At 41.8% G+C, this 23892-nt stretch overlaps 1 protein-coding gene across 1 annotated transcript in view; it reads right to left on the bottom strand.

Annotated features, from left to right (window-relative positions):
* Positions 1-22819, bottom strand: part of aff2 (AF4/FMR2 family, member 2) — a 117044-nt gene extending 94225 nt beyond the window's left edge. Inside the window, exon 1 of the mRNA XM_071526828.1 lies at positions 22705-22819. Coding sequence (XP_071382929.1) covers positions 22705-22757 — 53 coding nt within the window. The 5' untranslated portion in view covers positions 22758-22819. The remainder of the gene's footprint in view (positions 1-22704) is intronic.
* Between the last annotated feature and the right edge of the window lie 1073 nt (positions 22820-23892).

Here is a 23892-nt window from a genome sequence, read left to right as displayed (position 1 = left end):
TGCTGGAAAATGAACGTGTCAAAATGGATTGAGAGTGTTTTTGGTTCATGACACCACACACACAGCTTTGAATGGACCTCAAGACAGAAAATAAAACACTGGAAAGTGGAGAATATGGGACTTTTAGCTAACTAAAATCATAACATTTTAGAATATATATAACTTTTAGTTTCTGTATGTGCACATACATCTTTTCTAAAACAATAGGGGCCCGAGAATGGAGCCTTTGCGGGACACTGCATGTTATTGTTATCTTATGTCCATCTGTTGAAACTACAAATAGTTACATACAGCTACAAATAGTGACAATTGCATTTTCTAAACCACTTTGGCCAAACCAAAAAAAAACAGTTATTTGCTTTCACACCCAAATCAATCAATATAATTTTCAATATCGGGTGACTAACAAATAAAGGCAAGCAGACAGAAATGGTACCACAGTGCCATAAGACTACACTATCCTCCACAGTATCTCCTACCCGCACCTTGATTTCCTCATAGGATATCAATGAACTGTGATTACACCCAGCAGGGCCTCGTTGTGAAGCCACCGAGCGTTGCTTCCTATCATCACATTTCATTTATTTTTTTTCCCCACTCTCCCTTTGATGTGCAACTCACAAATCTGCCGGAAGGGTGTTTTCATGTGGCAACAAGCCCAGCAACTTCCAAACTGGACCCGAAGGAAGCACGTAGTGAATCACTGGGGAGAGCGTTTCGCGACAATCACACTTTATTCCGAGCATTAAAAACGTGTCATCGCAACTATTTCCCAGCAAAATATGAACACTGAAAGGCCACATGTCGCGTCTCTAGCTGTAAATGCTGTCAGCGTGATAAATGAGACAACGGCACCATGAATGACTGTGTGAAGAAAACCCTGCAGTTGCTCACTGTTGCCTCTTAAAAGGGACAGCGATTATTCCCTGATTACCCAGATCAATGATAAGGGCTTTCCTCAGCTCCTGACTTTCACCTGATAACGAGGGGTTAATAATTTAACACACACTCAAAAACCACCCACATACACACACACACACACACTCACACACGTCCTTACTTAATCTCTGCACTATTAGCTGATGAGGAAGAATTAGTGCTTGGTTAATTAGTTAATTAGTGAACACACTTAACTACATCCTGTATTCTGTGAAATCAGAGCGAGGGAGAGGGGGAGATAAAGAAAACGATAGGATGCGGGGTGGAGAGAAAGACAAAAGACGGAGAGAGAGAGGGGGGAGAGAGGAAGGAAAATTAGACCCAAAAAAGTGAGACAGGGAGATAGCGGGAGAGAGACAACGAAGAGAGACAGTGGGAAGGAGAGAGAGAGAGAGAGAGAGAGAGAGGAAGAGAGGGAGGGAGAGAGAGATCCAGACCAAGGCATCTGGTGACGTTAATGTTTGCCTCAGAATGCACTGAACCCAAACACTGGAGACATATAGTCTGTCTAAAACACACACACACTCAGTCTCATTCTCCCTCTTTCTCACAAACACACATTGGGAGGCGTCCACACATGCACACATGTACAAACACACACACGCACACACATGCCGCAAGCACACACACGGTGCACACACACACACACACAGCGATAAGAAAACAATGTTAGACAGGCAGTTTATCATAAGGGCAGGAAAAGACAGAGAAAGATTAGAGACCATCCCACTATTCAGAGCAACACAAACACTGTGTGTGTGTGTGTGTGTGTGTGTGTGTGTGTATGTGTGTGTGTACATGCCAGGTTTTATTGTATGATTTCCAGAAAATGACTCATAAGGACATTTTTGCCAGTCGCCACAAGGGACAAAAAAAAAAGCTTATTTTGAATTAATGTTAGGTTAACATGTGTGTATGTCTCTTTGTGTGTGTATGTGTGTGTATGTGTGTGTGTGTGTGTGTGTGTCATCTCCTTCCCTTCTCCCTGTTTGTCTCTCTCTCTCCATATCTAATGACATTATGTTTGTTAATATCTGTATCACATAATCCTTGCGCTTTAATCTCTCTCACTTATATGTGTGTACATGCCCGCATACATACATTCTCTTACGTGTGTGTGTGTGTGTGTGTGTATGTGTGTGTGTGTGTGACGCCTGCTCATTTCGACGGTGAACGCAGTGGTTAAGGTTGTTTATATGTTAATGAGAGCTGTCATCTCGAACATAATGGCTTTACTAATGTAATCACACCCATTATCACGCTTATGATCTCTGTCTCAGACATTATCGCTGATGTCACATGCTTGTCAGCGCCGGCGGGAGCCTATGAGAGCGCGCCGATCGCTTTCTGTAATACGAGAGAGTGCGGGTCGGCTCGCCAGAACCGCCGTGACATTTCCTCCGCTTCCTCTGCCATTCGCAGTCGAGGAACGGCGCGATTTTGTAAACTGAATTGAAAAGAAAGCCATATAATCCTCACGCTTTAATGTCTCGCGAGCGTGTGTGTGCACATGCCCACATGCATACATTTGCGTGTGTGTGCCTACGTAAATGTGCATGTTTGCCTGTAGTCTAGCATAGATAGGTCTCCGGAAATTAATTTGTTCATAAAGTACCGCAAACAGTCGCAAAAAATCCCCAAAGTAGGCCATACTTCAATTTAATAATAATAATAATCAGGCATCAGCCAGTCAGTAACATCCACCTCTGATATAATGGATATGATGCAGTTTGTTTGATTACATATTAATTACAGTATTACACTGGTTGTCTATCGGAATACCTTAAGCTGACTTGAGTCTGATGTAATATTTTGATCAGAGGTCACACAAGTATACATTCATATGTCATTATTATTATGATTATTATGATTATCCTGGGTTACAAATGGAGAGTTTTAGTGTCCCATGATGGTCTAAATGCTGTTTCAGAGGCTTTTCCACCCTGACAAGAATACATTTATAGGGGAAACATCACACATTCAAGTATTCAAACTTGTAATATTTTGGAAATTTTTGGCATGAAAATGAAAATTTAAAGATACTGAATACTGGCACAAACATCAGCTATTGCCAGCTTCAATCCAAAAATAAAGGTTTCAGTATCTGACTTCAAAATAGTATACAATGCACTACAAAATACCACAAACTACCCCAAAATAAACCTACAGAATACTTTGTAGTACCTTATAGTACACTTTGCAATATTTTGCTTTATGAGAATTATCAGCTTGCTCTGACAGATCAAGCGCTCAGCCAGAACTACCTGTTGTGCAATAGGCTACAGAGAACAGAAGAAATAATGAATGAGTAAAAGCCAATTATCCACAGTCAGTGGCATAAATAAACTATCCTGCTGTTCTTACATGACCTCCTCTACTCTGCTGCAACACTCTGCCTCCGCCTGTACTCCTTTTCCTTCAACCTCTATCTCTCTCCCTCTCTGTGTCTCTCTGTGTGTTTTTGCCTGCCAGCATGAACAAGCTGTACTGGACACACACAGACACACACACACACACACACACACACTCTGCTGCCTGCCAGTTCGTATGTGTGTGAGAGAGACGAGGGAGCATGCATGTGTGCTAGTGTGTGTGTGTGTGTGTGTGTGTGTGTGTGTGTGTGTGTGTGTGTCTGAAAAAAGATAATACAATTTTTGGGACTCCAGCAGCATTACCTCTTCTCCTATGTTGCTATGGTAACAAGCTCAGGACCAGAGAGAGAGAGAGACACAGAGAGAGAGAGATGGAGAGAGAGAAAGATGGATAGAGAGACCCCCAAGGACACACACACACACACACACACACACACACACACATACACACACACCCAGAAACACCACACACGCACACAGAAACACTGCAAACATGCCTCCACACCATGTTCCTTCTCTCTCTCTCTCCCTCTCTCTCTCTCTCTCTCAGACAAAGGCTTTTCCAGCCAATTATCCAGCCCCAGTGCATGAAGGGTTAACAGCTGCTTGGTGTCTGTACCACAGAGATTTTACCTCGAGCCATTTGGTCTTGGCTGTAATCGCTGCACACTATTCTGTAGCATTAAACGTATGCCAAGTATGTGCAATAGCATTCTTTCATTGTGGGGACTTGGGAATGGCAATAGCAGCAACCCACCTAACACATTACATGCCAGCAACGTGACATATTCTGACTTTTTGGTGATTTCACCACTTACTGGCTGACAACACTGTGACTACATTCTATGGTAGCAATTTAATTAGGGATTTGACTCCATATATACAGTATATTTGCCTCTATTAGCGTCATTAGAGTGACTCAACATTGATATATTTGCATCTATTAGCATAATTACGGTAACTCTAAATTGATGTATTTGTGTCTATTAGTGTCAATATGGTAGCCTACGCGCAAGTGTATTTGAAGCAATGTGATGGACGCTTTTGATTAGGAGACTTGATGAACGCTAGCTAGTTATTTTATTATCTGTAAGTTATAACCACCATTGTTCAGCAGTATTTGAGATTTACTAGCTGTAGACTAGCCTACTTAGCCTATCAAAAGCTTGAGCAGTGGTGTTAATTAGCTTAATATAGGGATAGCCTCAGACAAAGTTAGCTTTCCAGTCAAAAACCAGCAGCAGTTTCACTAAATCCTGCAACCATTTTATAGCAAAAACCTACATTAAACACCTCAAAAAATACCTCTGATCGGTCACATTTTGTCCCACGGCACATTGCCAACTATGACTGGCTAGCTAAAAACAATTACGGAACACACTGTAATATCTGCCATAATCCATGTCAGGCAGGGTTGTGAACTGTTACCAGAAAGTCAGCAGATAAGATGTGTATTTCAAATAATACACCTATACATCAAAAAATAAAAACAGGAGGAAAAAAAAGGAGTCTTTTCCCACAATGTCGACATGAGTAGTCTTAGACTGTCCTTTCTGAATGCTAAAAGAGGATAGCTGGACTTGTGTGAAAATTCACATCAAAGGTGCTAGATTTCCACAACAATAGCACTTCCTTTTTTTAGGTAGATACTGCTCAATGAAGAAAAGACATGATTTGTAGCTGATTTTCTCAAGTGCTGTAAACTGTGATGAAGTTTGACAGCACACAGGTACAGCGGAGCGAAGTGTCTGGGGCCTGACTGACCTGTATTTGCCTCTTAGTGCTGTGGTGAAAGTGCCGTGGGGAAAAGACTCCAGTGACTGAAACATGTTATTTTCAGCTCCCCATTCCTCTTCATGTTGTGCTTTAGTCTCGCTTTCACAAATAGCTCTTTCTGGGCTTCGAAAAATTCTGGGTGAATGTAAAAAATATAGCATATAAAGTATCATATTTACATTTACTGTAGGACATGTAGTTTAGACTTACAGAGTATACCCATCTCTTTCACTGGGGTATAGCAGATTATATTCACCTATCAGCCTAGACCACATTATTACTGTGAAAAAGCAGGATCCAAAGGACAGAAAAACTTAATCCTATTAGCTGTTCATAGTAGGTGAAAAAGCAACCATTGTTTTCAACCTTCTTTTACAACAGTGGCCATTTTGAGCTTTCCTCACACTTGGGATGAGAAACTACCTAGAAGACCAAGTACAGCCCAGTTATGTCCGACTGTTGTGTACCAAGATGCACATCAAAGAAACGTCGAGAACTGGAAAAACATATAAATCATTTCACAGATTCCCAACTGAAAAATGTAGGCTATTTGAAACGACTGGATTTCAAGAATCAGGAGGCATAGGTTCACATTTGAAGGTAATATATTTGGCCCACTATAGTTAGCTACTGGAATCTAGCTAGCTAAGCTAGCTAAGTTCCTTGCTAAATTCAGTCGTTGCAGTTGTTGTTCCTGACATTGCTAGCTAATTTGATAACTGTTAGGTCTATGTGGAATCCTCACTTACACGTAGTATACGCTACTTTCATATGCAAGGTAAAGTTTCCCACCCCGAATGTAAGTTGCAAGTTCAAAATGGCCACTATAAGGACAGTTAGATCTCTTTCCCCAACCACCTCTACTACTAGACATTTCTATACAGGGTAACAGAAAGTACTGAAACACATATTGTAGTCAATCCCATTCCTTGTGCCTTCTTACACTGAAAGGAGAACAAAATGGCCAAGCTGTTGAAATGTAGCAGGAGTGCAATAAGTGTGCAGTAAAATGTGGGACTCCAACAATGGCTGCAACTATGTAATTGTATTAAACTAGTAGTCTTTTGTAGCTCAGTGGGTAGAGCCTGCTGACCGTTCTGCTGTTAAAGCTTCCCTCTGGGTAATGCAGTCACGGTTTAGAAAAAAGGAGACCGCAGTACAAGGCTCAAAAATGTTTATTCTAGAGATATGAAGAAAAATGGCTTTCTTTTAGAGTGGAAAAAAAAATCTTTTGAAGAAATGTCAAAAAAAATATTTTGCTCTGTAGATGGGAATGAGCTGCGAATATGAGCTGAAGAGAAAACATCCCAACCCAGATTTGTGGTGTTCATCTCATCAAAACATTTATTAATTGAGGACTCTCTGGAGAGACACAAAGAAATGTGAAGTCTTTCTTTCTTTCTTTCTTTTCTGTGTGTAAGCAGGTGTTCCTGGGGGGGCCGGGAGAGGAGGACCTGACAGGACAGGCATCGTTTTCTAGGTCGGCTCTCCTTGCATGGCAGACCATCAAGGCCACCCACGTACCTGGTGCTACACCGGGGATATGATGTTTTGAGAAGCCTAGCTCTTCGGCGGCTTCAGACAGACAAGGACTTTGTGTTCTGCCAGTCTGCGGAGCTGAGCGAGTCAGACGGGACCTGGAATCTGTTTTCAGTTGTTATCCCCTCGTGGGCACAAGATGGCTCATGGTGATACAGCATTACACACTGACCCAGTTCAGCTACAGGACAGAAACACCAGTCTGGGCCTCTACAGTAGGGTTACACTGATACATCAGTATTGGCCTTTTATTACAAATTGGTTTTATTAAAATTTGATTTATATTGTAGAATTGATCAATACTGCACTGCTTGTCCATGGGAAGCCCTTATCCTGAACTGCTATTTTTATTGGATTCCACTTACGCATGACTATGTTTTTATTAATATTACTTTGGGTTAGTTTGGATGACTTTTAGTGTCCCACAATGGTCTACAGTAGTGGTTCTCAACGTGGGGTCCGGGGCCCACCAGGGGTCCTTGAGGGGGGTCCGCAGCAAATTGGTGAACTTCAGCATTATTTTTTACAATTAGAGAATGTAGAAGAATGAGTGTTTTGTTTTGTTCATAGTTTCACTGTTTATCTCTCTATCTACAATACAGACAGTCATGGAATTCTGGACAAAATCATGTCTAGCAATAAAAACATTCTCAGATTTGGGTCCAAGAGACAAAATCTCATCAAATGGGGGCCCTAATGTGGACTAAATTAGGGTCCTTGATATGAAAAAGGTTGAGAATCACTGGTCTACATGCTGTTTCAGAAGCTTTTCCCCAAGAATAAAATTCTGGGGCAAACACACTGAATCTTTGCCTTCTGATCTTGAGCTTTGAAACGGTTAAATGTAAACATATCGAATATCTGCACAAAATACGGGTTGGCGGCAGCTTCAAACCCCAAAAGGTCAAACTGTACTCCGTGAGCCGGTCGATAAAGTGAATGGGCAACTTGTGCCACACATCTCTGAGGTTATTGAGGGGCCGCAGAGCAGCGGTGAATCAGGCAGCCACACACAGAGTACAACCAACAGCCTTGGCCTTTTCAAGAAGCCAGGACAGGTCTCAAATTCGGGCATGTTTTTCTCAACAAAGGGGTGTAAGTGGAATCAGAGAGGCCGAATTTGGTCTGACAGCTATTTTGCCAAATGGGTAATATTCTCAATTCATATTTTTCAGCTACAAAACAGCAGGAACATTTACTTGTATTCATCCACTACATTCCACATATCACAAATGATGCTACCTTAGTCAACCTTTCACGTCTGCGTACGAGTTCATTTGTGCAGTCTGCAATACCGTCTAAATATAAACTTGTTTAACTTGTTAGGGCCCACTAACAACTTCTTAAAACTCACTAAGATGAGCAAAAAATCATTAGAAAGTAATTATAGCCAAAGTCTCAGCCCAGCCCAGCGCAGCGTAACGTTGTAGAGATCTGCTTTTGATCTCCAGAAAAAGGAAAGTAGAACATTATCTCTGACTAAAATAACTAAAGCATGATATTATAAAATAAATGATGAAAATATTACAAATCCCCATGAAGCCAAAAGACTCCAGTCTGAGGGATTTACTTTGATGACATGGTAATTATGCTGAGCGAGAAGGAGAGATAGAGGGAGAGAAAACCAGAGAGAAACAGACAAAGAAGGAGACAAAGAATTGAAGAATGTAGAGAAGAAAGGAGAAGAGAGGGGGGTGAAGGATTGAATAAAAACATATGGAGAGATGGTGGGAAGTGTGTGTGAACACGTGGGAGGTGGGTGGCGTTGTGTGTGTGTGTGTTGTTATTTACAATAGTATTAACAACTTGACCTGGTTTCTTTCTTTACTTCTTTAGAGGTTGAAGCCCCGCAGGGTCTGAAGCTCTATTGTTTTTGCTCAGGTTTATTATCCTTATTATTATTCTTCTGCCGATTCTCAATTCCCCCTGAGAGCCTACATGATACAGACTTCTATCATTGCACTATGATATCTAATGATGTTCAAATGCTTCAAAACAAATATTAACCTGGTTTGCCTAATGGTGGCGCTATAACTGAAGTTCAAACATTAATACTTTAAAAGCCTATAACTGACAATCTTTAAAGGTGCTATGTGTAGCATTTTGAAACATCAATATATCATGGTCAAATTAATAGTGATACCTTGGTATAATTACTGTAAACAAATGAGACCATGGTCAAGACAACTGACTACATTTCCCATAAAGCCTGTTGCTTTCTGCCCCCCCTCCCCCTCCCTGGTGTCGCACCGGGTGCGTTTGTTTTCTCTTTGGCTTTACTGAAGAGGATAAACATGTTGAAAGTGATTTTTCCATCGGCCTTCCACCATCTGTCAGAAACTCTGACAGCTTTAGCTCTGTTTTTGCAGGAAGAAGGCCGCCCTCTACCTGTTTTGTGCCATAAAGCAATTTGCCTTTGTGCTGTAAAGCAATAGAGCATATTGCCCTCAAATCTGACAGAATGGCACGTAGAGGCTGTCAATATTCTCAGTGACGGTCTTGTTTGTTTATATTAATGTATCAAAATTCATGTGGTAATGATTTACTTAAGTTAAAATGCTACATGTAGCACCTTTAATTCTGATTAACATGTAACTTGATACACAGATCCACATATACAAATTAGCTCCAAGGAAAATCAAAACTCATCATATTGTATTTCTTGTAATTTCTTTCATTTCATCATTCATTTTTTCAGTAGGTAAGATTAGATTGATATATTGGGTGGATTTTTCAGTTTTTAACCTATCACCACCAAACTTGGTACACCGCCTCAGGAGACTGAGTCACACAAATGGTTTATAAAATGGCCCAATTAGTCAAGTAGTAGGAAGGAAACGTCTGGAAAAGCATACTAAAAAAAAAAAAAATGGCTTTCTTTCTTTCCTTTTTTCTTCCTTTCTTTCCTTCTTTCTTTCTCCTCTAATCATCCAGGGAATAAGGGAGCACAGGCTACAGGAGAGGAAAATAATGACTAGACGACATCAAAGAGATGAATTTGAAAGAAAAGCAAGACGGAGCAATAGCAGCAAAGGAATATGGAATTATGGATAGTCCCATAACAGTAAACACAAACAGTAGGACCAGCTGTGTGCACAAATACAGACACCCACACGTGTGCGTGTTGTGTGTGTGTGTGTGTGTGTGTGTGTGTGTGTGTATATATACTGTATGTGTTGTGCTTGAATCACTGTTGGATATGAGCCATCGTAAACATAAATGTATTGATACAGACCTCTCTTTATTTCTTGGAGTGTGCGTGTGTGTCTCTTCATGTCCTATTGTGCGAGCGCGTGTGTGTGTGTGTGTGTGGGCGTGTAAATACCTGGAGTTCAAAGGAGATGCTATTTCGCTCCGATGTCTGTACTGCATTATTATATATGCGGGAGAAGTGGGAATAAGGAACTGGCTGCACACTACCCAAAGTACATCATGTCCAATTGCCAATAGCTGAAGAATGTCCTCCTGAAAACTGCCTTTAAAATCACACTGATGAATCACGCTGCAATCGGCTGTATCTGTCATAATTTCTCCAGCCGAGTGTGTGCAAGCCGGCCTTAATGAAACTAAAACAACCACCAACCATCAGATACACAAAACAACACCTGAGGATCAATACGCATTTAGACAGCCGGCGCTTGGTTACAGATATGCATGCGCAGACACACATCGGCAATGCACACACACACACACACACACACACTTAGTATATTGATTGAGCTCCCTGTTAGCCATTTTCTCTACTCGCTATATGGGCAGACTGAAGGCTTACAGCTTGCAGTCTGTCCTCACCAAAGCATTGCCATCTATCTACAGGCTAATGAGGCTCGACAAAGGTTGGTTTTTTTTTTGGTTTTTTTTTTCTGTGCTTAGCAGTGGTGTAGTCAGGATTATACACATTATACAGAATACACCACTTTCTCTGGGGCTTGTACAACAGCGTGTACCTAAATATCAGCCTGGTCGTTATTGAAAAACATAAGATGGATGGGAATAACTACTGTATACCCTTGACTACTACTACTACTAGAGATTGTTCAATACATTCACAAATCCATCCATAAGATATACACCATATATTGTTTTCAGTATTGTTTTAATTTGCCACAACGGATACACAAAGGATTTTGACCTGGCTGATTGATGCTGACACAATACAAGACAGTCACACAATATAGATCTGACACTCAAGGTGCTGAACAAAGCATAACAGCACCTTGCAAATAGCAGCATATAGTTGTAGCAGACGAGACGTACCGCATGACAGCAGACTCAACATGAAAAAACACTCGGAGTATATTATTCAAAGCCAGTGTAGCAGCATTGGCATCATAGTAACAGATGTTCAGAACACACCCAGGTTGATGCATAGGAGAGCGTGCGTAAATGACAGATGCACAAATATAGCTTGGTCGATAGACTCTCGACTGAATAGCTTGTGTCAGTGTCCATGTGCAGATTAGTACGGTTCAGTCGGCCTGTCAGGCTAGGATGGTGTGTGTGTGTGTGTACATGTGAGAGTATGTCTGGGGATGGAGGATGGGAGGGGGGGCTTGAGGTTTTGGTGGTTGAGCTCCTGAAAGCAGAAATTTATAGCATTTGTGAGCAATGCCAGTGCAAGTCATTGGGGATAAAAACATTCCTGTTAAAAAGTCACATGCTGTAGCACCTTCCAAACGGTTTCCTAGTGTCAAAACCATAAAAAACTATATATAGATAGATATACAGATGTATTTTCTGTTGATTTATAGGGTAGACATGGGACCGGAACTAAAGGGGAATTCCACCGAATTTTAGTATTCAAATGTTTTTGTGCACCTGGAGGAGATGATACTGGGCTGAAGGGATGCTGACGGATTCCCAAACGGTTTCATTTGATGGCCTTAAACAGATACACATCAGACTACAGACCCCCATTTGATGAGATTCATCTGAGAGGGTATTTACTTTTTAAACAGCGCTTAGAAATGCATTACATAACTGTTCATATTGCAGCTGGGAGGAGAACAGAGGAGAGAGTGACACCTGTGATCAAAGTAGACAGTCTTCTGCATTCTGTCATTAGCTTAACTTTTACTGGATGAAATAACAGTTAAACTATATTTAATTGTGCTGAGGATCCTCTGGGACCCCCTTGAAGGACTCCTAGGAGGCCCCTGGGCCCCAGCTTGGGAACCACTAGGCTGTAAACACACACACACAGAAGCCCACACAGATAGAGACAGGCGCCCAGAGACGCGCCGATAAAGTGAGAGAAACTAAGAGGGATGGAGACACACACACACACACACACATACACACAGCAAATGGATCTCTGCGGCTTGCCGGCTTTCAGACAGACAAATGTTCTTTGTAGGTAATAGGGCTTAGAAGTGAGGATGAGGAGCCGTCCTGAAATTCATCTATTCAAAAAAAAAAAAAAAAAAAAAAAAAAAGCGAGGGGTGGAGACCAGAAGGGGAAGATGGAGAGAGAGGGAAAAAAGTCAAAATGAAATAGTGAGAGAGAGAGAAAGAGAGAGAGAGAGCGAAGAAGACATCTAGACAGAGTAATAGAGATAGGAGGGAATCAGACAGAGAGAGGGCGCGTTAATTAGGGAGCGAGTTGATAACAAATGTATTAGCCGGGCCTCTGAAGGACGGCAGGAGAGGTGGAGAGAGAGAGAGAGAGAGGAGAGGGGGAGAGGAAGAGGGGTGAGGGAGATAGGAACAGGTTAACGGGGGGAGGAGGAGGGGGGGGGGAGATGGAGAAAAAGACAGAGAGTAATTATGAATGAGGTGATAAGCTGTCCTGGAGGACAGCAGGAGCGGCAGAGAGAGAGGAGCGGAGGGGGAGAAGAGGGTAAGGATGTTCTGATATAGCACTTTATGACTGTCGATACCGACTCTTGGTACTTAAAACTCTGAGTATCAGCAAATAGTAATACCTGAAAAATACTAGAGATGTCAGAAAGTCACAAATTCACAAAATCCCAAAGTCTTCCAACAAGGAAAAAAGCGACGGAACCCTGTAATTCCACGATTTCTGTCAAGCTGCAGTTAGCCTCTCTGGCGTCACGTCAACATGGCGGCAGACACTGTAAATGCTGCACAGTATCTTCAAAATACACTTAAGTTTGATTTTCAGTATTGTATGACCTTAAATTGATTAAATCACCTGTGTGGTAAAGGGTTAAACACATAAATTTGAGCTGAAAAGCAGCACATGCAGCTGCTAACGTTCTACGCTAACTAGCTAGCTAACGCTGCCAAATGTCGTTAACGTAACTTTAGCTGCTGCATGCAGAAAGAAACCAGCCATGTAAACACTAGTTTCTTGCGGCGTCCGTGTTTTTCGTCTGTTATTTCAAAACTGGACACTGGCAGTTGTAATAGTGCTGGGAAACTGTAATTAAGACCAGCTGGGGATTTTCGACTTCCAACTTTGAACTGAACAAAGCATTAGACCTTCAGTTTGGTATTATAATAATACTTTGTATCCTTTGTATACTTTGTATACTTTGTATTTGTATCCTTTTTTCTCCATTAGAGAGATAGAAAATCTTTTGAGTTCTAACACAGAAAACTTTGCTTTGGTCACCTATGAGTTACAAAAGTGGTTGTTTTCCCCATTGATAGGTCATTATAATTTCAATTTATTATCAATAGTTTAGCTTGGTCCCAGGGTTATGAAACATTTACATACACATGGGACACATTATTAACTGTCAGTTAGATTGGTATAAGAGGTTTTCTGCAGGACCCCGCCAATATGTGTTAATCAAATATTATGCTTTATTCATTTAAGACATTTCCTTGCTAGAATGAAATCTAAATATTAATATTTCTGTTCACTCCCAAATCCCAAAACATTTAACTACAAATCCCTTTGGCTCTTCCCTTCTCCTGAAAGACTGGGTAGCCCACGGGAGACACACACACACACACACGCACACACAAACACACACACACAGGCATACGGGCAAACAGACGCAATCACACAAGTACGCATGCATAAAAACACATTCACACATACACACGCACACACACACAGACAGTAAGTTGGTCTTTGGGGAACTGGATCCTCTCCTTTAGGGGAAATATGAGCCAGTGAAATGTCTCTAATTCGGTTCTTAGTAGCTGTACTTAAACCATAGCTGTGTAATGTACTGAAAATAATAGAAAAATGGAATTAGATTTTCAGTCAGAGAATTAACCTATTTTACTGTAAACACTGCTATTTAGCAGCCATATTTAAAACATGTTGGGTAATGAACAGAACATAATTGACGACTGAAATTCTAATAAATTAAACCAGTACTATAATCTTATGTTCTGCATCTTTTCTCCTTTATTGAGATATTTTGGCACCCATTTTATGTCGATTCATCATTACCACAGCATTCCAGTGTATCTAAAAAATGTCTAGCTAATCTTAAACACAAGAAAAGCCATGAAAATCATCACATTTGATTAAAACACCATGGTAGTCTATGGCAGTAAGTCAGTTACATTTTCCTCCATTAGCTGCTCTAGGGAGCCGCTGTTCTTAATGGCATTCAGGCTTTTTTATTGTTTTTTTTATGCTCAATATAAATAGTAGCAAACGGACAAGGTCACCTCTTGAAAAGTACGATCTTGACTTTCACTACAAAATGAAATAATATTAAATACTGTATGCACTGCAGCCTTTGTATATTTTTGGGTTTAAAGAGTTCATAGTTATTTTTAAATTTTTGTTTCCATCTTTGTTGCTCAGCCTCATTGCTGTGGTGTTTCTGCACTGCTCTTCCCAGAGATCACCTGTCAATCAAACAGTGTGGGCGGAGCTTGGATTTTCTGTTGATGTAGTTTGAGTTTCTATTTTTTTTGTCTGTTCAGCCATGGTGGCTATCACTGCTCATGCTAACTACCCAGTTCTTCTTCTTCTGTTTATTAAAAAAAAAAAACGGAAACGTGAAACACATCACTTCCAGGCGATTTTTCCCAGGAAAGAGCTACCAGACACCGGCTGTTTAGAACAGCAAATGGAAAAGCTTTCATGAATTGGTTGAAAGCTGAATCACTGCTGTGTCTATTCATGTTAAAATGTTGCAGATCAGTACTTTAAACTGTGAATTTCTAAGTTACCTTTTCAAAAGCGGAGTAAGTGCATGTCCCCGGAGCAGCTAATGCTAGTGCTTGACAGATGATGAAGTCCCCACAGTGCTACCTGCGCTAAAAAATGAAAATGTCAAAACGCAACATCACTTTGTGTCAAGAATGACACGGCAGTCACATGTCAAAAATGTCGCTGTTGTGCTTTAACAAGAGCGTCATTACAGTTAGCAAATGTCATCAGGGTTCTCCTGTTAACACTGTAGGCCAATTATAACCGCTCAAACACACATGCTCTCTCTCTCTCTCTCTCCTCGCAACTCTCTCTTGCTTTACTCTGTGTCTCTCTGTGTCTCGTTGCCTCTTTCTACCCGGTGTAAATAATGTAATTTGTCACAGACAGGCTTCCGTGTAGGAGATGACCTTTTGAAACCTCACAGTAAATTGGTCTCGGCTAGAAAAGCTACGTCATTAGCCCTCTCTCTGTCTCTCCCTCTCCCTCTCTCTCTATATCTCTCTGCATTCAAATTCAATTTTATTAATTTCGTTTAATTTTAAATCCGGTGTTTAATCTACTCTCCTGTAAGGCTAACTAGCTTGCTCCGTCTGTCTGTCTCTCTCGTTCTTCCAACACGCACACATGCCAGACACACACATGCACGCACACACACACACAAAACCAAATCATACAACCCTGCTGGGATTAATTGGACGAGCCTTTTGATTGGCTGATGCGAGCGAAAGTGTTTTAATTGAAATACCCTCAACTGCTTATCAGCGCTCTCTGTTAAATCTCTCTGTTTCTCTCTCTCTCTGTATAGTATAACATCCAGGCGTTTTCAGTATGTTGGAGCAAATATGGTAGTGCAACAGCGTACTGGTCAGCAATTACTCTACTAATTGCCAGTTAGCAGTCTGATATCTTCTACGTCAAGCTCAGGAAACATCACAACACTCTCGGTGCTTCCATCATACTGATGTCGGAGAAAAATGAGCCGACTGAACCGTTTCAAATTCAAATTACTAAAACATCCCACTGATCAGCAGCTATACAGTTTTCAGACATGCCCATGCAGAGTGATGATTAACACCGCTATCTGCCCCCTTAAAAGACTCACACACACACACACACATATGCTCAGGCTCTCACACACACTGATATGAAGACACAAAGTAGGTATCAGCAATATCAGGAGTGCCAACTGCAACAGAGAGGAGAGAACTCCTAGAGTACTGGGTTCTAGGGTGTGTGTGTGTGTGTGTGTGTGTGTGTGTGTTTGCATTTGAAAGAGAGACTGTGTAAGTGTGTGTGTGTGTGCACGCGTTATCATTCCTCAGCACCATGCTCCTCTTGGCAGATGGCACTGCCAACCTCAGGACCTGGGGGGGCGGGAGTATGTGTGTGCGTGTGTGTGTGTGTGTGTGCGTGTGTGTGTGTGTGTGTGTGTGCGTGCACGTCTGTATGTGTATGTGTGTGTGTGTGCGTGTGTGTTGTGTTGGTACCTTGGGGGCACAAGGGCAGGAGCTACCTTGTGTTGACTGCCAAGCCTCTCGCTCTCTCTCTCTCGTTCTCTAAACCCCCCCAATACTCACTCACACACACACACACACACACACACACACACAGACACTCTTGCTGATATGCCTTGCCCAAGTCACGACTTTTTATTGTGTATTTGATTGGATTCTATGTTTTTTTATCATTTCTAAAGCACAGTGGTAACACTGCTTATAAAAGGTGCTGTAGAATCAAGCTTATCATTATTATTATTATAATAAGTAGTTGTATTAGTAATAGTAGCAGTAGTATTATTATTAGTAGCCTATTATATCCTTCAATAGTTAAGTGTTACCCTGAAAAAAGCAGTCACCAAAATGACAAATTAGGAATTAAAAGCGCCGACCTTGGCATAGACAGAGAGGTGCAGACGAATTTTGAGAGAACGAGAGAAGAAAGAGAGGGAGAGACAGAGACTGGAAAGCCTTTTGAGAGACAGAGCAGAGAAATCCAGGAAGAGTGATGCGAGACGGGAATGCGAGGACGGAAACAGACACGTTTTCCTAAACGAGATTAGCAATCAATAACCGGGGCAGTAAACAAAATACATGATCGCTGTGAGAGCCGCTCATTAGCCGCCGTCCCACAGCGGGCCGATGGGGACGGCTCTTCTTAACCTTTATTTACACGGGGCGGGTCGACAGAGCGCACCTGCTCTTGTACTGCAAGTCCCTGCAGGAATAAAAAGGGGCTGGTAAAGTCCCGGTGGATTAGCAGGGTAAGGCAACATAGACATGTACTGCCAATTAGGGCTGTTATCAAAGAGAAACATATTGTGATGAAATAATGATATTGAGTTATCATGTCCAAATGAATTATAAAAACACACATACTTAATTAACTAATTAACCTCATTACTAATTAAAGTATCACAACAAATGAAGGAATATTATTTGAAAATGACAGTTTCATCGTGTTTTATATTACCATGCACTTGTGATGAAAATCAATTTGATTATTGAATGATTTCTTATTAATTTTTCCCAATGTTTTGGGTTTGAATCTGCTCACAGCTTCTATTACAGCTCCCGCTCCCTTCCTTACCCACATCTCTCCGCTGTGTATTGTCCAATAAAGCAAAACTACCCCAAAAGCAATCTTTAAAGAAGACATAAAAGGGGCTTTTATATCTAGAGCAATAACCACACAGATAAATATGAGTATTTAAAGGTGGAAAAGCGCTGTGAAGACAATGGCTGTGCCAATATTAGACCAGCAGCCACAGCAGAAGCTCACTGATCCAGTCCCATGGGGAACACCTGGTACAGTTATGTACGCTATTTCTCTTTACAGTCTAATTAGTGCTTACAAGGCTTGTAGCTGCATCGACAGGGAAATCGCAATAATTGCACGCTATTAAAAGAAAATCTTTGAACATTGTGGCATGTTTCATATCTGCGAGTTTGGTCAAGCAGTTACAGCTGCGGCAGGCAGCTCGAATGCTAAATATTAAATGACTTAAATATTTGAATATTGACTTTATTTTTAATTAGGGATGAGCTTTTGATCCGGAGACTATTCCATCCAAGTCTCTTTTTACATAGATGTTTCAGCTTGAAGAGACACACCTCTGTGTAAGTACTTGTCTTTTACACTGTATTGAGCTATTGACTCCCTGTCAGCTCTTATCATCTGATGTTTGTGGTGATTTGTCTTGTGTGCTTTTATGCAATGTGTTTTTACTGTGGTTTTATTATCTGTTTGAATTGTTAAGTTGAATGAATGAATGGCTACAAATAAAAACACCACATAAATCTTCCCTCTGACCATGTTTGTGCCAGAAAGCAGTGCTGCCTACATCTACAGTACTGTCTGTATATCATGACCTTGGAATTATAAGCCTTTTGGTCAAAAATTAGATATGCACACAACATAGCTCTTCATACATGGTGGCTGAAGTTTTGTAAATTTTTATGTAAGTCAATAAAAAATAGCTTTAAAGGTAAAAGTAAAAAGTAGATTATAATGGATGTATTGTTTTTGCTGGTGAGAGACTTCAGCACCTTGGACAGCGGCCGTTTCCTCCCAGATGGAAACCAGGTGAGCTCATTGGTTCATTCTGGTTGGCACAAAGTACCACAGATCCAATTCTACAGCCTCGAGAGACAATTGTGCCACCAGTATGTGTTAAAATCGACTTTTGTAAGATAATAGAAACCCTTCTGGTACAGGTTTTTGTGTGTGAGCCTTTGTGAATGTTTGGCAGCCCGGACTGAGATGAGCCTCGTCTTATTTTCACAGCCTCAGTGATGTTTAGCGATGCTCCTGTGTGAAGTGTTCGTTAAGTGGAGCCGGTTTGGCAAGCAGATTCCGGACTGATGAATGAGTTCCGAGCCTGGAAGTGTGACTGAATTGATTGAAACCTTGGGAGGATGGATGGGCAGATTGAATACTGGACTGTGAGACTGAACACTGACTGCATTGAATATAAACTGTCGCCCTGTATATGTCATCCTCTCATCCTCTTTTCTCCTCATCTCCTTCTCAGACTCAGTTTTTCACCCCAGTTTGGAAAGTTCAGTTTTGATTCCAACTCTATTTTAACACACAATATAATAAACAAAAGAAAAACAAAATATATAATATAAAAAATGTAAATACTACTACTAATGCTACTACTACTACTACCAATACTACTCCTACTACTACCACTACTACTACTACTAATAATAATAACATACCAATAAACATAATTACATTTTTTTTTTAAAAACTGTGTCATCAAAATCTCAAAACTACACGTAGCGCAGCTGGAACTTTATAATTCCAAGCCGACGATATGTGTAATCAATTCACTAATTAACTATTTAAATGGTTCAACCAATCACCATCAGTGTCAATTAACATGCAGAGCAATCTCCCCCTGATTCCACTAGCATGATTAGCCAGATACATGATGGGCAATTACAGCGAGGCGTATGCAACAGTCAAACGCGAAAACCCATTACAATCATACAAAGCCTTCAGATCTCGGTGCAAGGGAATGAAGCGTGGGGAGAGAGAGAGAGAGAGATGGAGATGGAGAGGGGGAGGAGGGAGGGAGGGAGGGAGGGAGAGAGAGCAACAAAGAAGAAGAGGAGATGAAAGGGTATTTCTTCGGGAGGAGGAGGAGGAGGAGACCTACAGCGTACGATTCGTTCGGATTTAACAAAAGGCGCGGGGAGCTTCAGGATTGTCTACTCTCGTTTTTTTCCTCCCTTTAAAATGTCTAGTTAGAGGGAAAATCCACTGTCAAGGCAGGAGTCACACATCAATGCTGGCAAGTGACAAACTTTTAACTCCTGCTTTAGAGGCATTCATGCATCAGCCTTCATGGGGTTTGAGCTGTGAAATCCATTGTGTGGAATTTTTTTTTAAAAATGAGAAAATAACACCGTTTCTCTCAATTTCTCAGCAGTTGACGATGTTTTCATCTCCCAGCGGCCGTGCGATCTCCAGGATCTCGGAACGAGTTGGGTCGTGATTCATGAACGTTTATAAACGCTGAGTCGTCAGCTACATCAAAGCAGCTTAAAAGGAGCCGGGCGATGTGTTTGTGTCTCAATCTGCTCATGTACATAGACCCAAACAGACACCGCCATTTGTTTCCTTTGGTCTGCACCAGAGTGGGAAAGTTTACTTTTGTTGCATTTTTTTGCGTTTGATTTGTTTAGGTCCAATTACAAGTGAACCAGGAGCTTGTAAACAAAAGTCTTGATTCCAGTCAGGCCCTGTAACTTTAGCTAAGCATGATGGGACTTGGCTGCGCTCTTTTGCTGTAGTTTCCCTTCTCTGGTGTTCATGCCGGTTAAAAATACGTGAAGAAATAGCTGAATATGAGCATCAGGCCAGACTGTGGTTTGCCCTCGGGTCGTTTTTATTATGTTAGGCTTGCAAAGTATGAGGAAGTGCTGGCTATCAGATGTCCACATCCGTCTCCTTATACCCATAATACCTTGTGTTTTTGGGGTCATTTCCTGTAGTTGGTTCGGATCATATTCTCACTCCTAATGAACCGCACTGGACTCGCATTTTGAGGCATCTAGGTGCGGTTATTTGGTGCCACACAAGTTCACATAGCACCTGAATTTCCCCATTTAAATGTACAAAATTGTAACACACACACACACACAGCATCCACCTCGTCATCCAATCAGCAGCACCTTTCATTGTTCGACGTGGCATTTTTTAATCTTTGCCGCTTCTGTGTTTCGTTTCACGCAATTAAGCGTACTGCTGCCAGCCCGACTTTCCCATCAGGGACGATTTACAGCGCCGGCTCTGGCGGTGGAGCGGTGCCGGGGGAGGGAGGGGGGTTACACACGTAGACACCCAGAGGCTACGGTGTGAGCGGCCCTCCACTCCAGCAGCGGGGGGTTAAGTGCCTTTGCTCGAGGGCCCTTCGACGGGAGCCGCCGAGGGAGAGCACCGGCGCGTCTCCCTCGCTTTCCGCACTCGCACTGGGATAAGGACTCGCCAGCTCGCCTATAGTCATCGCGCTCGCACCCACAGTAAGGTCTTGGGACCGAAGGGGAACGTGTTATGCTTTGGCACCTCCCTCAATCCTCTGTCCTCTCTATGTGCGAAACACCGATATGATGGTGGACGGCTCAGGATGTGTTAAAAAAAAAAAAGGGAAAAAAAACAGGAACAGGAACAGGGAAGGCTGCCATGAAAACACTGCATACATATAGATAGGTAGATAGATAGATAGATAGATAGATAGATAGATAGATTCAGCTTAATTCAAGACATTCACTCATCACAGCATTTCAGGACAACAGGCTAATTGACTGACTTTAGATAACTTATCTAATTGTGCAGAACTGATCATTTCAATTTAGTTGCACCAACAAATGGATTTGCATTTGGACAGCTGCCTTGCACTTACATAACCTTGTGTATTGACGTGTATTGCACTGAAATGACCAGACCAACACTTCATCCAACACAGTGCTTCCACTTAACACACCTGTAGTGGAGCATGTCTGATGTCCATACTGTTAGGATGCAGGCTATGTTGGGGGTTTTTTCCCAACTCTTATTTCTCCAGGGATTTCGCTGAGCGTGCATGGACTTTTCCATGTGGTCAAGTGACTGCTGTTTCGACTTTTAATATTGAAATATCTCAGCTCTCAAAATGCCCCTCCATGACTTTCCTTAGACCCACTGTTACTATACAAACCGGTGCTGTTATATTTTAAAAAAATCATGCAAATAAACACTGTTTATAATTAGATTCAACAACTTTCAACTGGCAGCTTCTTGGCCTTCTTTTAGGCCTCCAAAACCTCCTTTGTCCTTTCGAGTGTTAAATCCCTCGAGCAGCACCTCGCTCTCTGCAGGCCTTTGCTCTTATCTACTCCGCTGCCTCTAAAATCGCCTCATTGAGCACATTAAAGGTTTTTTAATGCGATGTAAGGTAAAGTCATGTAATGGTGTATGGGTCAGCTCAAAATCCCCTATAGTCAAGGCATGAGCGAGCCACATCACTTAGCACTGACTCTCCTCACTGGCTGCATGTTAGCCTACACATGACAGCAGCATGTCAACATGGACACTCAACAGGCACGTCGCTGCTCACTGACTTCATTCATATACAACATCAATATATGTTAAAGACTTTAGTTATTGCCTAATGGCTGTTTAATTAGCACTTTGCAGCACCAAATAAGACTAAGCAATGAAATGTGTGAAGCAGCAAGGTCCCATAGACATCCCAAAACCATCACAGCCCAACTTCACTCATTCATGTGTCCATCCGTGTGTGTGTGTGTGTGTTATGCCCAAAGCAGACCAACCAGCAACACAGTTTACCAACATTTTTCTCAAAAATTCCATGACCTAAATTAATAGTAGGCTATACTGTATATCACAGTAACTAGTATGAAACTAATACAAGTTATATGAGGATGTAGCAGGAAAAAAAAACATAATGCATTTCTGAAACTAGAATAGATTTTTGTTTATATTGGAGGTCGCGTGCCTTATGATGATCGCTGACTGTGGGTAATAGTTATAACTGACCCACCTTCATTTTATTCACCACTACATCACTGCTGCTCACTATTTCACCGCACTGTCAAATAACCCGGTGCGGGGCTGACATGCAAATCAAACATTCCTCAGTATCAGAATTAGGCAGTAAAAAGCCGGCGTTGTGCTGCGCGTATGTGCGCGCGCGCGTGCGTGCGCATGCTGACTGAGCCTCCCGGTTTGTCTCAAGCAACAACGGGCAGCTTACGGTGACAAAGAAAGACGGTTCGCACGATTTCGCCCGGCGGAACGCGGGACGCAGTTCGGGTTGCCTCTCCATCTCTAACAACACACTCCTACGCATTTTAAGCCTTGATTTTGCCTTAAAAGCGGGGATGCCATGTCCGTTCATCCCTCTTAAAAAACCCTCACACATTAAAAATAGCAATAAAAAAGCTCAGAAAATAATAAATCCGTGTGCGTCAGACTTACCATGGTTGTTCAAGCTCCCAATCTCTGAAAAAGTCGAATTCAAAGAGATCCATTGCCGCTTCGGGTGGTGGTTACAATCCAAAGCTGGTGCTACGTGGTTCTACATAGGCTACTGATACTGAGAGTGTGTGTGTGTATGAGAGAGAGAGTGTGTGTGCGCGAGAGGGAGAGAGAGAGAGGGAGAGTAGACACAAGCGGCTGCCGCTGCCAGGAAGCTGCTACGTGGTCGAGGCAAGCTGACAGCCAGGCAGAGGTGGAGGGAGGGAGAGAGAGAGAGAGAGAGAGAGGGAGAGAGAGAGGGAGAGAGAGAGAGAGAGAACACACACACACACACACTGAAGAGCAGAAGAAGACAAGCCACACTGCAAAAAAAAAAAATCCTTCCTAACAAGTAGGCCTATAGGGCTATTTACAGTGCACAGAGTCTAACAAAAATCACCCTTTTTCCCACAAAATCATGTAAGAAGTGGGTCAGTTGTCTTGAAACATTGACTTGGCAATGTGTGGAAACTAGTTTATAGAAAACAGTTGTTTGAAGATGTTATTTATAATGTGTTTGGTGTTGCTGCCACAGATCACATTTGATCAGATCGATCTTCAGCGCAGGAAACCACTCTGTACCACACTGTGTCCTGACGAGACATTTCACACACTCAAACACATAAAAATACACTCTGATCAGCATTCCAGTATAAAAAGTCAGATTCAAACTTGCGGGTCTCCCATAGGAATCCATTAAAAGGTGATTTTCAAGGTGTTACTACCTTATCCAAAAGTATAACATGGAGAATGGCAGCAATCAAACCTATGACACTGAAGTATATGGGATAAGTGTATCGGCACACTGAGCCATGAGGACTGTTTGTACGAATAAAGTAAATGCATTAGTGCAGTGGTTCTCAACGTGGGGTCCGGGGACCACCAGAGGTCGTTGAGGGGGTTCCAGGGGGTCCCCATCAAATTGATGAATTGAACTTATTATCACCATTATTTAGTTCACTAGAAGTTAACACAATTAGAGAATGTATATAATAATAATAATAATAATATGAATGACTGTTTTGATCATGGTTTCACTGTTATCTCTCTACCTACAGTACAGATAGTCATGGATTTCTGGACAAAATCATATCTACCAATAAAAATATTCTCAGATTTGGGTTTGATTCCTTGATATGAAAAAGGTTG

Source organism: Centroberyx affinis, unplaced genomic scaffold (assembly GCF_046629955.1).
Source record: "Centroberyx affinis isolate AG114_WGS23_722 - 3 ecotype Tasmania unplaced genomic scaffold, CSIRO-AGI_Caff_v1 ptg001466l_1, whole genome shotgun sequence".
Taxonomy (NCBI): Eukaryota; Metazoa; Chordata; class Actinopteri; order Beryciformes; family Berycidae; genus Centroberyx; species Centroberyx affinis.
Note: the sequence above shows the minus strand (reverse complement) of the source record. Positions and strands in the feature narration are given on the sequence as shown.